Source organism: Homalodisca vitripennis, chromosome 8 (assembly GCF_021130785.1).
Source record: "Homalodisca vitripennis isolate AUS2020 chromosome 8, UT_GWSS_2.1, whole genome shotgun sequence".
NCBI classification, from domain to species: Eukaryota; Metazoa; Arthropoda; class Insecta; order Hemiptera; family Cicadellidae; genus Homalodisca; species Homalodisca vitripennis.
Window position 1 is genome coordinate 116,335,828 of NC_060214.1, and position 14,958 is coordinate 116,350,785.

The 14,958-nt window shown below is 33.7% G+C and overlaps 1 protein-coding gene across 1 annotated transcript; it reads left to right on the forward strand.

The window, feature by feature from the left end:
* Positions 1–986: 986 nt before the first annotated feature.
* Positions 987–12,770, forward strand: LOC124367965. The gene is made up of 3 exons (XM_046825200.1): positions 987–1,053; positions 5,967–9,812; positions 12,467–12,770. The coding sequence occupies exon 2, from the start codon at positions 5,972–5,974 to the stop codon at positions 9,668–9,670; it is 3,699 nt and encodes a 1,232-aa protein (XP_046681156.1). The 5' UTR covers positions 987–1,053; positions 5,967–5,971; the 3' UTR covers positions 9,671–9,812; positions 12,467–12,770.
* The last annotated feature ends 2,188 nt before the right edge of the window (positions 12,771–14,958 follow it).

Genomic DNA, 14,958 nt, shown 5'->3' on the forward strand with positions numbered 1-14,958 from the left:
CTGATGAACCACTTTTATTCCATTACGTCGACTTAGCAACTGGAACTCAACTAATCGCAAAGTAACAGGAGATCATAAATATGGAAAGAACAGGTAAGGAGATAAATAGGCCTTCTTAGAAGTGACAGCCGCGTTGCCAAGCTACCGCCGATCTATGATGCAGTTATCTTGTCACAAAGTAGGAAACAGGCTGTGGCAAAGTTAATGTTGCCATGGCATCCACCGCGGTCGATAGATCACCGCGGTGACACTGACGATTTTCCGGAACGTAAACTAATATTAATCAACTCGTGATTCGATTGTGTGGTTTATGTATTCAGTACAAAAGAGTTTTTACAACTAGTGACTAGAGGTATACTCTATTGTTCTGACGCCCTGATACAGTCTCAAATTGTAGTTGCTTGTACCTTCTGAGCTAGTTAATGAGACACTTACGAAAGTACTATTTTAAAAGCAAAAAGAAAGTTAATTTTATAAAACTTCTACAGGGTGTTTAAAAAGTTTGGGATTTGGTTCAGTAGATGAAATTAAACAAAAAAAGTTGACTTTTTAGAAACTGTTAACGTTACAGCGTTGTAAATTTCTAATATAAAGTTACTTTCTGCTGAAAGAAACTAAATCTGTTATTAATAGTTTTAAAATTATACCCTTTTGAAAATGATAAAAGTTAATAAACCCGATGATAAATGAAAAATTGTGAAGACACATCCAATATAAGTAGCGAAAGGAAAAAATACACCTTATTTGTGAAGAACGGATGACAAACGACGGAACAAACGCGATAAATTACAGACAGATGTTAAGCGACTTATACTATAGTAGCGAATTATACTATAGCGTAAGATTTTTTTCAATTTTGCCTATCGAAACATATCCCTAAATTTTGAACACCTCTTATTATAATAATTTGTGAATGGTGAGTCCGGAAAAAGTATTAATTCTTGAAATCATGTGCTAACAGTACTTAGTATAACTGTTGTTAACTCAGTGTATGGTTTTTTTTCAGAACAGAGAAAAACATCATTTCCTGAACACCAAAGAGATATAGGGAAGGTAACGTACCCTTAATGTTTATTAATATAATAATTTTTCTCCCTTAGAATTAACACACTCCTAGTTTTAGTAACTATTTTAGGAAGGTCCGTAGTTAAGTTTAGTTTAATGCACATTAGTTATTTTGGGTAACGTACCCTTAATGTTTATTAATATAATAATTTTTCTCCCTTAGAATTAACGCACTCCTAGTTTTAGTAATTATTTTAGGAAGGTCCGTAGTTAATTTTAGTTTAATGCACATTAGTTATTTTGGGTAACGTACCCTTAATGCTTATTAATATAATAATTTTTTTCTCCCTTAGAATTAACGCACTCCTAGTTTTAGTAATTATTTTAGGAAGGTCCGTAGTTAATTTTAGTTTAATGCACATTAGTTATTTTGGGTAACGTACCCTTAATGCTTATTAATATAATAATTTTTCTCCCTTAGAATTAACGCACTCCTATTTTTAGTAACTATTTTATGAAGGTCCGTAGTTAAGTTTAGTTTAATGCACATTAGTTATTTTAGGTAACGTACCCTTAATGCTTATTAATATAATAATTTTTCTCCCTTAGAATTAACGCACTCCTAGTTTTAGTAATTATTTTAGGAAGGTCCGTAGTTAATTTTAGTTTAATGCACATTAGTTATTTTAGGTAACGTTCCCTTAATGCTTATTAATATAATAATTTTTCTCCCTTAGAATTAACGCACTCCCAGTTTTAGTAACTATTTTAGGATGGTCCGTAGTTAAGTTTAGTTTAATGCACATTAGTTATTTTAGGTAACGTACCCTTAATGCTTATTAATATAATAATTTTTCTCCCTTAGAATTAGCGCACTCTTAGTTTTAGTAACGATTTTAGGAGGATCCGTAGCTAATTTTAATTTAATGCACATTACTTATGTTTATGTGCATTGTATTCAACACAAGAAATGATTTTGTTTCCAGTCTTTGTAGTTTTTTTTTTTAATTCCGAAACAGATTGTTGTATCGTTACCACCTTGAATATGATATGCGTATCAGATTCGTATAAAAATTACAGATTACTTAGATCTAAGGACGTATCCAGCAAGGGGGTTCAAGGGGGCCCAGACCCCCCAAATTAAAGTTTTTTTTTTCAATTACTTTTTTGTAAACGATTATTATTTTTTAATAATTCAGTATTACTGACATGTACTGCTGAAAGATCATTCTCAACAAAGAAACGGGTTAAGATATTTTTAAGGAACAAAATGAAGCCTTAAATCAATCCACTAAGGGTAAAATATTAGTTAACTGGACCCCCCCAAATCTTTTTCCTGGTTACGTTCTGGCTTAGACCGACTATTGGTAAAAAAAGATATATTATTTAGAAATTCCGTGGATTGCCTAAATCTTACTGAAATAAACATTTCAGTTGTCTTGAGGGAAAAAATTCTGTTGATCATGCCACTCGAAAGTACCCTGTACATATTTACTACTGGTAACAATGAAGGAAACAGGATTTTCTGGACATTTGCCATCGTTCAGTGAAACAATAAATCAGTAACACTACGTTTCGATTTTAACCTAGTTTGTAATATTATGTATTAGGTTAGTTCTTTACCTGAAGAAGAGATCAGATTGCAGATCTCGAAACGTAGTGTTACTGATTTATTGGTTCACTGAACGATGGCAAATGTCCGGAAAAATTCTGTTTCCTTCACAATCCTTTCATCGTCAAAACTAACCTTCAAACAAAGAACTGGTAACAAGTTAACAGAGTCTTGGTTGTTAAATATGTAATCAAATCTCACAAATTAAAAAAAAACATATTCATTTTATTTTAATAAGATTCTCTGAACTAAATCCATTCAAACACACTTTCGTTTTTTAGACTTGTTATAAATTACAAAAGTGTTTAACAAACATCACGGTTTTACTTTTTACATTCCATTATTTCCTCAAAGTGTTTAACATCATTGATTATGAACTTGAGTACTTCTTATACATCATTTTATCATTCAGGTAAACTTTCTCTTGTATACGCAAGACCGATACTCTTTGAAATTCTCTGCCGAGGGTAGGTTTCAAGGGGGTTTCTTTGCTTTCCACATCAATCTATTTAATTTTCTCCATACTGATCTGTAGGCATTCCAGTTTTATTGCTTCTTTATGTCCAGTATTCCGTACGAATTATTGATGTTTTGCTAATTTCTTCTCTCTGCAGGAAGCTTTGCTTCTGCTAGTAAAAAGTGTATTCGTTGCTAGTGTAGTATTCATTGCTTCTGCTAACTTTTTTTATATAGTTTTCCTTGTTCAGCGGAGAGCCTTTATATATCCATACTTATAGCTAGTTCAATGTAATTTAACTCACAATTGGTTTTTTCAGTTGGTATCTGCTATTGAATCTGCTATTGGTATCTTGCTAAAGTTTGTTATTGACGATAGAGGTTTTTGAAATGATAATTAGATTTCGGACATTTGCCATCGGTATGTGTTACAAAATGTATAACACAACGTTTCGAGGGCTGAAATCTACCCTCTTCATCAGGTGGGAAGGAAATTAATATGTAGCATAAGAAGGTAGAAAAGAAGAAGGGATGAAATACAAATGGAAGCTGCTGGGAGTCCAGACAGGAAAAAATGAACCCACGCTTTCTTACTACACAGAATGTATGTCAAGAGCACGAGAAGTCAAGAGCACAATCACACGTCATACCAGTACAGGCGAAAGTGGTACACTAATAGTAGATTTATTAAAGTAGTAGCCAAGTTTAAACATGTTGGCGACGCCTGCATAGCGTTATCTATGACAGCAACGCAGAAGCGATTGTTGGTTGCGGCTAAATAACAGAAGGCGCTGAATACTGGGTGTCGGAAACAGTGAGTAATTTGACTTGGTAATGTTGGTAGCGGAACCAGCTATGTTGCGATGCGTTAATAGAGAGACAACCATTACCATACATTAACCGTATTCAGGGTCAGGCCAAGACTGCTTCTTAAGTGAAGGTGGTCTCCAACATGTACTTACGGTAACAGAAACATACGTACTGAATACATTAATTTAAACAAACTCTCCAATAACATAAAGTTTTTTTATTTTTGTGAGGCCTTTCGTACTCAATGAGTACATCTTTGGACTCACACAACTGAATGAAAGTAATAATAACAATAGTAACATAAACAATTTTGTACTAAATAAAAACGTATGTCATTAAAAATACAAAGAGGTAATATTCTATGACAGCACAGTATGTTATATGTATATATAAAAATAAAGTTTATATTTAGTTAAATCAAATAAAGTAACGGTGAATTTTGAAAAGGTCCAGGTTCGTTGTTTACCAGATTATTTTGGTTCTTTTTTATAAAAATTTTTTCATATGCATCAAGGAATTTTTTATTTTGTACTTCTTTTAATAATTTTGCATTTGAAAAAGAGTATCCAGTTTGAAGTGCATGTTTTGCCAAGGCTGATCTTTCTTCCTGTTGGTATTTTAAACATGCCCTAAGTTCCTTAGCTCTCTGTTTTAACTTTCTATTTGTTTGGCCAATGTATTTTAAATCGCAATTGTCACAATTAATTTGATAAATTCCAGACTTTTCTTCTTCATTAATTTTATTCTTGGGAATTCCTAATATATTCTTTAATTTAATTTTGGAATTTGTAGATACATTAATATTGGCATGTTTCTTAAAACTTTTAGTAATATCTGTAGATAGATTGTTGTAGGAAACAGATATCCATTTTTCAGGTTCTTTACTTTTCATTTGATATAAGGTTGTTCTAGAATTTCTTTCAATAATTTTCTTTTTCTTTTTTATCATATTGTCAATCATGTTAGTTTTGTAGCCATTTCCTTTATTTTCCTAACTTCTTTTTTATAATTTTCTGTTGATAACGGAGTATGTAAAAGCCGATGGATTAAATTGTGAAAAGCTGCTCTTTTTTGTGAAGGGGGATGAAATGAATCAACTGGAATGAATCTGTCATGTTGTGTTGGTTTTCTGTATATATCGAATTCGAAATGGCCATTCGTATTTTTCATAATTAATAAATCGAGAAATGGGAGTTCATTTTCATTTTCTATTTCACAAGTGAATTTGATAGAAGGATAAAAGGAGTTGAGAGAATCGATACAATTTTGAAGATTTTGTTTCTTGTCGAAAACAGCAAAAATATCGTCAACATATCGCTTCCAGATTCTAGGAAAATAATCCATTGTTTCCTTTGCATGAGTTTTAAATTTACTTAAAAATATGTTTGCAATAAAACACGAAAGTGGATTTCCCATGGCAGTACCATCAAACTGTTTGTAATATTTTTCTTGAAATTGAAACACATTTTGGGACATACTAAGATTTACTAAATTAATGTATTCGTTAACAATAGTTGTTTCTAAATGTAAGGAAATCAGCCAGTCCTCTATGATTTTGATAGTATCTTTAATTGGTACGTTTGGATATAATGATTCAATATCAAACGATACAAGATATTCATCTTCTTCGATCTTTAAATCTCGTGTGGAGTTTATAAAATCATACCTATCTTTAATGGAGAAAGTGGGTCCAAAATTCACCGTTACTTTATTTGATTTAACTAAATATAAACTTTATTTTTATATATACATATAACATACTGTGCTGTCATAGAATATTACCTCTTTGTATTTTTAATGACATATGTTTTTATTTAGTGCAAAATTGTTTATGTTACTATTGTTTTTATTACTTTCATTCAGTTGTGTGAGTCCGAAGATGTACTCATTGAGTACGAAAGGCCTCACAAAAATAAAAAAAACTTTATGTTATTGGAGAGTTTGTTTAAATTAATATATCATTTCCAATAAGACAAGGCTTCAAGAATATATACGTACTGAAATATATATTTTGAGACTTTAATTGAAATAATTGAACATCGTAGTTTGCAGTAATACTACAATACACCTTTTTTTGTTTCAGGAGAGATGTCAGTGATCGTTTTGTCGAGTGAAGATGAAGACGATTGTTTCATCATAGAAAAGGAAGAGGGAGAGACTCCTGCAGCCCTTCATCAAGTATTTGTCCCTGAGTGCAACCCTGATGACTTCGAGAGAGTTCCTGAACAAGCAGACGTTGATGATATAGAAGCCTTTAGCGATCAAATCGCTAACACTATTATTTACTATGGACCAGATGATAAAGTTGATTTCGACCCCTTTGAATCTGAGTTAGCACATGGAAATGCAGAGGGGTCTTCAACTAAACGTCTGCAAGGCAATAATGACTGTTCCTCAAAAGAAACACATTGTCACGAAAAGTGTCCTGATGCTTTGACACAGATTGACGTAAACGTTGTAATCTGCAACAATGTTTCGTCATGTGACCGTGTCAAAGAAGTAGGAGAAGATGCGAAAAGAAAGAAATTGAAATTTATTGCCGAAACATTATCTGCTCTATTGCGGGATACTGAAAATGCAACTGCCTCTAAGCACAAAACACTTAAAAACAGTAGTAATGTCTCTTTAACTGAAAAATCAATACCGTTGCCAAATAGCGAAATTGGCAACCAAAATAGAAAACACAAAAATAGCGGATGGAAATCTGGGTCCCGATTAGAGAAGGTCAGTTCGAAGAAGGCTTGTGACAAAAATGTTACCTCCAATAAAACAAAAAAACTTGGCATGAAACAACCTTTAACAGATCACAAACAACCGCCTAATGTTGAGCGTAATTCGTTTACAAAATACGATATTGGAGGATCTGATGGTGTGAACCAAAACAATGAATCCGAGAATAACCAAGACACGAGGAATGAACCATGTCAAAGCCGTTTAACTAACATTAAAAAACAGTCCATAGCGAATGATACAGAAACGGATTCTAAGAAGAAGATACTGGGACGAAAACGTGTCCGTCCGAAAACGACTAAGATCAAACCTATTCATACAGAGAACGGTGTTGTCGCTAATGTTCCAAACAATGGCAGGCCTCAGAAGAAACAGAATATGAAGTCATCAGTAAATAAAACCACTTCTGAAAGTGATTCTTGTAAAGCTATAGCCGCAAAAGCTATATCTTATAACGTCTTAGACCGATATTTTATAAACAGTGACATGACTGATTACATTCAAAGCATTGTTAAATCCACCCTAAATGAGATGCTTGGTAATAATACAAATTTGGGAAAGCAAAGGGAATGTATCGAGAAAGTATGTTTAGATAAAGTAACACAGTCAGTGGGTAACAATATAGAAGTCAGTGTTGACAAAGAAATCAACAATAAAACGGTTGACACTCCAATCATGCGTAATACATCATCCATAGTACAGAGCAAAAGTGATTTGAACGAAGGGTGTCAAGAAGTGTCTGATAAATCAACAGAAGTGGGTAATAAAGAAATATTCTTGAGTGTAGAGAAAGAAAGAACAGTAGATCTTGCAGAAAATAATATTGCTGATGGCATTCAAGAATGTTACCCTAATACCTTGTCCAACACCGATTGTTATCATAAAGATAAGATGAAGAAAGATTTTGTCAAGCTTTACCACATCGTGTTTAATGACGAGGTTGAATACTTATGTATGACCATGGGTGACTTACTTTTATTAGCTATGACAGAATCATCTAATTGTAAAGACCGTTTGATGAAGGCCAACAAATTCACGTGTGATCGCCTGAAAGAGGAGGAAGTTAGTATTGCAATGACATGTTACCGAAAGAGTCTAATCCAGTACAGAGATGGCTTTGCAGATCCATTCAACAAATTTTTGAGAGTTTTGCGTGGTGAGACAGAATCTTCTCCTGTTCAGCATAGAGCATTATTGATTGCCTGGTTTCTGAAGCTTTTTCTCAGAGTGTCATCGCTGTCTCCTGAATTTTTCGACTATCTTCATGATGCTAAGCTCAATGTGATTTCATTGTTGTCAGTAGAAGCTCTGAAAGCGCATTTCGTGGGAAGCGTGTTCGTCAGGAATGAAACTGAATTTGAAAGCGACTGTTGGTTGGTATTAGACTTCATGCAAGGGTGCTTCGAACCTGACAGTGGACAGAATAGTGATAAATCAATAAGTCACAAGAATAAAGACACTGTTCCAGCAGACAAAATCAATTTGAACAGTGGCAATTTGGAAAAACCTGTATCTCCTTCAAATCAATTAATAGAGCATAGCAGTGCCGAATCACCCAATAAAACCTCAACCAACAATGTGACCACAGCAATTCATACAAATAATCCTGTAAACAGCGGTTTAAACAGATCCCAATATCAGTCCGTTATACACGATTCATCCACCAAAAACAATTTGGAAGAAGCAAATACATTACCACAGCCCGATGCATCGACTTTAGATATTTTCGGGGATACAAGTAGTATTTTGTCACCCCACAAGACCTCTGTTGATAATACACAGAGGGACTCAGTATTACCTCCAAGTGACCCAGTGCAAAGCGGTTTCAATGGACCCGAATACTACTCCACCATACAAAATCCATCTACCAACAAGTTCCCAGATAAGAATTTCTGTGCGAGACTTGAAGACCGTTATATACCACAAACTCACCCTGTTCAATCCTCCAACGCTACTGGTATATCAACAAGTTCTTATTCACCCACGAAGATACCTCAACAGAGTGTTATTGTTGATCCATCTAATAGTTATGCAATGTCTTACCCCTCCAACAGAAGTACTGTAAACGAGCGGCTCACCGTACAAGAGGAAAATGCGAGGTTCAGCGCATACGCAGGGAGAAAGCGACATCCTGGTTTTGAGAATAATATACGGAAAACCCAAAGAACTGAGCATGCGACGATGCACTATAATCAAGGACAGCAAAATCAACAATCATCTGTGTTCCAAATGAGTGGATATCCACATACCGGAAATGGAATGTCTACAAAGCAACGCATGGGTGACAGCTGCACGCTTTCTGAGAAACGAGCCGTAGTTGGAACATCGACTCAGCCTTGCCAATACGAAGATATGTTGTATTACCAAGCTAAGCAGTCTATTTTAAGACATATGCTCAATTCAGGTAGTGAGGAGGTTGCCCATTCAATAAGTAATCCTCAGAATCCAAATCAGTATCCATTTGTACCTAATCGAATACAGCAGCGTAACCCGCCACGGTACCCAACACTAGTAAATACCAATAGAGGAAGTTATATGGGCCCTAACATGGCCCCTAGGGGCGACCCTCCTCCTTATCCAGGAACTCGTCAGGACAGATTTGTACCACCCGAGAGATGGCCATACTATCAGCAGCGTTACCGGAATGTTAATCCAGCTGTTTATAACGCACCAAACCCACAGCCTCCTCGAATTCTCGAACAAAACGTGAACTCTAATAGTTTAACTGGTCCTCTCCTTCATGCCCGTAGGGAGAACATTTTGAAAAAACGAGCACCTGGAGCATTTCCCTTTGCTACTTCGCACTCAGCACCATCAGCACTCAAGGAACATTGTAGTGAACAAAGACCAAAGTTACCGAAATACAATATTGATGGTCGACTAAACAGTGTTGAAACTCCACCCGAATTTGAAGTACCACTTAAATCTTCAAAGGATATTACAAGATCAGCCACCATAAACAACCATAACGCTTTCATGCCTTCACGTTACACACATCAGTTTAACTACAACCTCATGGTTGAGAAGTATGGTCCACTTAATCGGATAAAAAAGTAATTAATTTTGGGATGGTAACATTTGTTTTTGGTGCTGTTCGTACCTGATGTTTTTTTGAAATGCAAGACTGACTTACGTATGAGTTGCAATGATTAACTCAGTACAGTTGGGAAAGAAGAGGCCATTTTCTGTGTCAACAAAGGTAAGTACAATATTCAGAGTATGTTTTGTGATTTCACATCTTACTCAATGGAGCCATGGTGGGAAGGGTTGATTTAATATAAATTGTGCACCTGATGAGACAATGAGAATGCCAATTTGCCTGGGTTAGAATAGATTTTATATTTTGTAGTCTAGGTGTCTCTGATGAGGAAACTATGCAAATTGTTCGCTTTGAGCTTCTGCGCCGTCGAATTCTTTTTGATCTCTTCACAAGAATATATTTTCCTGATCTCTGTTGTGATCTTACCCCTATTATATTTTCAGCTACCTCAGCTTTGACCCCCTCCTCCAACTTTTTTAAGTCATCATTTAAATTATCTAAACCTTTAATCAAGTCCTCTCTTATTTCCTTTTCAACCTCTGTTATCTTAGTATAACACTCCTGTCTTATTTGAGCCAGCTTTTGCTCCAATTGCTCATTGCCTTTTTGCATTTCCTTTTTAGGTCAACTTTTATCTACCCATTTTATTATAACAATAGTTTTTATTCTTCACTCTATTTGTTTCTTCATCTCTTTTATTTCCTCATTATGTTTTACATTTTAAAATATAATTTATTCCTTCTTTAATTCCTCACTATTTAGTCTTTATTTAGGCTTTTCATCATAACTCTCATCAATTGCACGAGATCTTCATCCCTATTTCTTTCATTAATACGAGGACTAATTGACACTTTTATCTCACTTCTATCAATTATTTCACTATCCCTCTCTGACAACCCCTATAGCATCTGTCAAAGATACTTCTTATTCCTCATTCTGTGTTTTACTAGTTATGGGGGACGACCACCCTAAAAATGCTATGCAAGTCGAGCTCTGGTGGTACAAAAAACTGATCCATTTCATTCTCCTGATTTCCCATTTTAATTTTATATTAAGAGAAATTCTTAATTTTTACCCAACTTTAATTCAATAAATGTAAATAAATGTTGTAGCCTATTTATTTTTAATTCAATAGCCTATTTTTAGCTATTTTAATTTAGGTCTTTGATTTGTCCCATTTAACAAGAATCTGTTATATCTGTTCAGCAGCTTTTTAACGCCATTCCACTAACCCAGTCCAAATTATTAAGAATTCAAGATATATCTATATTCACGACTTAGATCCGTAAATATTAGCTTATACTAAAATATTACTTACCTACCAATAGCAACAAACAAGTAACTGTAAACAAACGCACACATAAAAATCAACAGTACAATATTGGGTTATTCTGCTTTTAAAAGTCAGTTGTGATATAAGGTAGTCCATAAGTTATCTCTCAACCGTAGTGTTGTCGTATCCCGTAAGTTGGTGCGCGAAATGTTGATCATATGTGGATTTTGTGTTTTAAAAGTAGATAACTTTTAGTCAATTATTGAGGTCCCACGTTGTTGCATCACATGATGAAAGATGTTCAATTTATATAAACTATTATAGCCCACGTTGTTTGTCATTATGATGATGCTCAGAAGTTGAATGTCATGTTGATGAAGACTATGTGTGTGTTGATAAAATTTCAACAGTATTTAGTCCCACCTAGTTTGAGCCATATGATTATGTTCAATATTTAAGTAGTGTGATACACTATTTTATACTATGTATTTATGACTCACCCGTCCTTCTTTAACTTTTGCAATATTACTGTTTTATAAATTAAATTGATTTCATTATACCCAGTTACAATTCTAATTACTGACTTCACTTGCTGGGAAAATAAATCACCCACTTTCTTCTTTTATAAGCACTTAAGCCACTGATTTATTGGTTTAAAACAGCGCTTCAAAAATCTTAAGTCGATTTGCTGACATACACGCATCACGTGTTCACAAAACTTAGATTCATTATATTTTCAAATTAAATGAGAACGTTTTATATTCACGTATTATTTCCAGCCGCCCCAACAGACAAAGTCGAGTTAGTAGCGGAGCTTTTTAAAAAAGTAAAAACTTTTACATGCCAATCAATATATTAACAAATAACAAGCGAATAGAATATATTTTTGGTCGGGGGATTCCCCAAAAAAACAATACAGAATCCAGTAATGAACAAATAAAGAAACAAATATGATTATAAATATATTAAAAAAACTAAATTTTTTACGTTACAATTTCGTAATTAATACAAGCTTTAATTAACGATCAAACATTTGATTCAATGGCCAATCCAAGGGTGGGAAAGCGCAAGCCGGCGATCTCCAGTCACACGCAAGTTCTTTACACAAATTCATTTCAATTCCAAATTAAATTTCTTCACAAGTTAACAAGTTTCTTCGTCAATCCATCGCTCAGTGAATGGGCTATATAAGCCATTCTTAGCTTAAACCATCTTTAGCTCCTTGACGTATTCTAATCGATATGTATATGTAATGTCAATCTTTAGTTTTCTCACTCACCTCACAGCCAAAACATCAACTTTACATGTCTGTCTGCTGACTTCGTTAATACATTTAAGAAAGGAAGTAGTAACTATTAGAAATATTTAAACTTACTTAAGATAGTAGTTACTTTTAAAATCAATTAAAGTAACTAACTGTCTCTCTTGTTTTAATGACATTGATTACGGTTTCAAAGATTTCTCTACCTAGAGACTAATTTTGTTGGTTACATCTCCAGGGATAAGTTGGGTGTTAATCAATGGCATTTATTTGTTCCAGATTTACACCTTTGAGTTTTCCAGATGAAGACAGGCAGTCGTTAGCAATTCTTTTCACATTGTTGGATCTATCTGGTTTTAACTTTAATTTGCTCTCTGGTTTTAATTTCAATTAGGTTTAAGTCGTTGTTAGTATGTAGGAGAATTGGAGTTATTGTGATCATCGTGTCAACGTTTAATGTGGTAGTTAAAATCATTTTAGAGAGTTGTGTTGTATGGGGTTATGTTTTCCCAAACAACTGATCCGATCTTTAAAATGTTGTAAATTTGATGTGATATGTGTATTAACAACTTTTTTTATTGTTGCAGTTTTTTTTAGTTTGTTACAATCACTTATAATGTTGTTTGAAACGATCGTGGTGCATATTTGATGTATATGTGTTGTTGTTAATATGTGTATATGTGTATTCTTTAATGTAAATGTGTTGGTAACATAGGCGTATCTAGGATGATTTATGGGGGGGGGGGGGTTTATAACTACAAATTTTCCGTACCTCCCAGTTTTCCTGGGGTACGCGAGCACTCCCCCGGAATATGTTAATTGCTAATAATATTAAAAATTATTAAGCTGTAAGTTTGACAGTCGTCTTAGAGTATTATTGATATACTTATTTTATGCTCTACAAATATAACTTAAGCACACATTTTACCTTTTGGAGACCGCCCAATAACACAAAATATGTTCAGGAAAACGATGCTGTATTAAAGAAAATAACAGAGGCCCGTAAAAAATGGACAAATCCTCCATATTTTACTTAGAATTTATACAATCTAAAATGGGATTCATAGAATACATACATTTTACTTAAAAATATAAGCGTCTATATGTATTTCTTATATAATATGTATGTTAAATTTAATGTTTTTTTTTAATTTCAAACCACGCCATACTTGATAAAAATATTGGGATATAAATTTACATATATTTTTATAGAGAATATATTTACTGTATATACAACAACACAGATTTGAGACATGAAATTATTAATTTGTCTAGTTTACCGCCGCTGAACTGTAGTTAACATCCTTTACATGCATTTCGCGTAGACGCGGCAGACGCTCGGCGATGAACAAACATAGACAAAGAAAATATGAACTTCAAGTTAAATATTATTTCCAAAGCAAGATATTTCGTTACTTTAGTTATCTATATTTTTTTCTTATACAAAGTATGACTGAAATACGTTGTAATTATCGGTAAATTACTATCGTAATGATTAATGTACGTACACGAATATACGAGTAATTCGACGAAACATAAATGTATTTTGTTTGTTGGCGATTTTAATGGTACTCCACTAGTTAGAACAAAGACTCTAATGCTATATTTTTTTTTTTCTTTTTAGTTACAATTCAGGAAAAGCTATTACAGACATCAACCTGACAGGAGAGGCACGATGTAGATAAAATGTTTATTTTTCACATACCAAACTAGCATTTTATTAAGTAATTTTTTCAGAAGCAAGTACGCTGAACCTGAAAAAAATAAAACTGCTAGTTTTTATTTAGGAAGCTATAGCAAAATATTTTAGCATGAATATTTGAATAAAGTTCTCAATAAAAGATATATTGAATGATAATTCATTAATTGTTAGAGACAATTGAAACAGTGCATTTATTTTAATTTACGAAACAATATTAGTTTATAAGAAGCCACAGTTGTTTATTCATAACATTAGAAATAATAGACATGAACTTCAATTTGCTTATATTTTACACACCAATGGCCCACCATATTAAATATTTATTATAAATTAAAGAATTTTGAACATGAAACACATTGCTAGAGTAAAATTCGATCATGCCAAATGGTATATTGTTGCCGGTGGTAACCCTTTGAGGGCAACCTGGAACGCTATCACGAATTTTAATTTATATCCTTCGTCATATAAACGTGAGATGGGTGAATTAAAACTCAACGGGATTATCACACATGATCTCCAAGAAACTCCTTTAGTTTGCAATAAAAGCTTTAACGGTAACTCTGCTGCATTAAAATATAAATAGTTTTATTCCAGTAAAATTGTAGGCCAGTCTTACCACTGTTCAATCAAAATCTTTAAATTCCCGTTATTATAATATATTTAATTCGTTAATTCCAATTTTGCTTCCACAAAATCCAGTTATTGAATCTCTGGCACCCAACATACGGGTCTTTAAAGAAATGTATTTCGACTGATTTTTTGTCTTCTTTCACTAATTAAACAATATGTTTTTTATCAATTCCTTGTTTAATTAGGGTTTTTGAGGTTGTCACCCACGAGACTCTGAGGGTGGCTTAAGGTGGAATATTTGTGTCTAGGAGGTCGAGGTTCTGAAGATTTTGTTTTCTTTAGAATTTTAATATAGTTTTTGCCCCATGGACTAGTTGGTCGTCTGGGGTCTTAGTTTCTGGGACCGCAAGAGTTTCTGAGAATAGTTCCCGCCAGATAGCATCTTAACACACCCCTCTTCATTAATTATCTTTGCGTTTATTTTGTTTTAAATAACAAC

Bases quoted from the DNA above. Each gene is read 5' to 3' on its own strand.
- LOC124367965 (XM_046825200.1), top strand. From the start codon at position 5,972: ATGTCAGTGATCGTTTTGTCGAGTGAAGATGAAGACGATTGTTTCATC.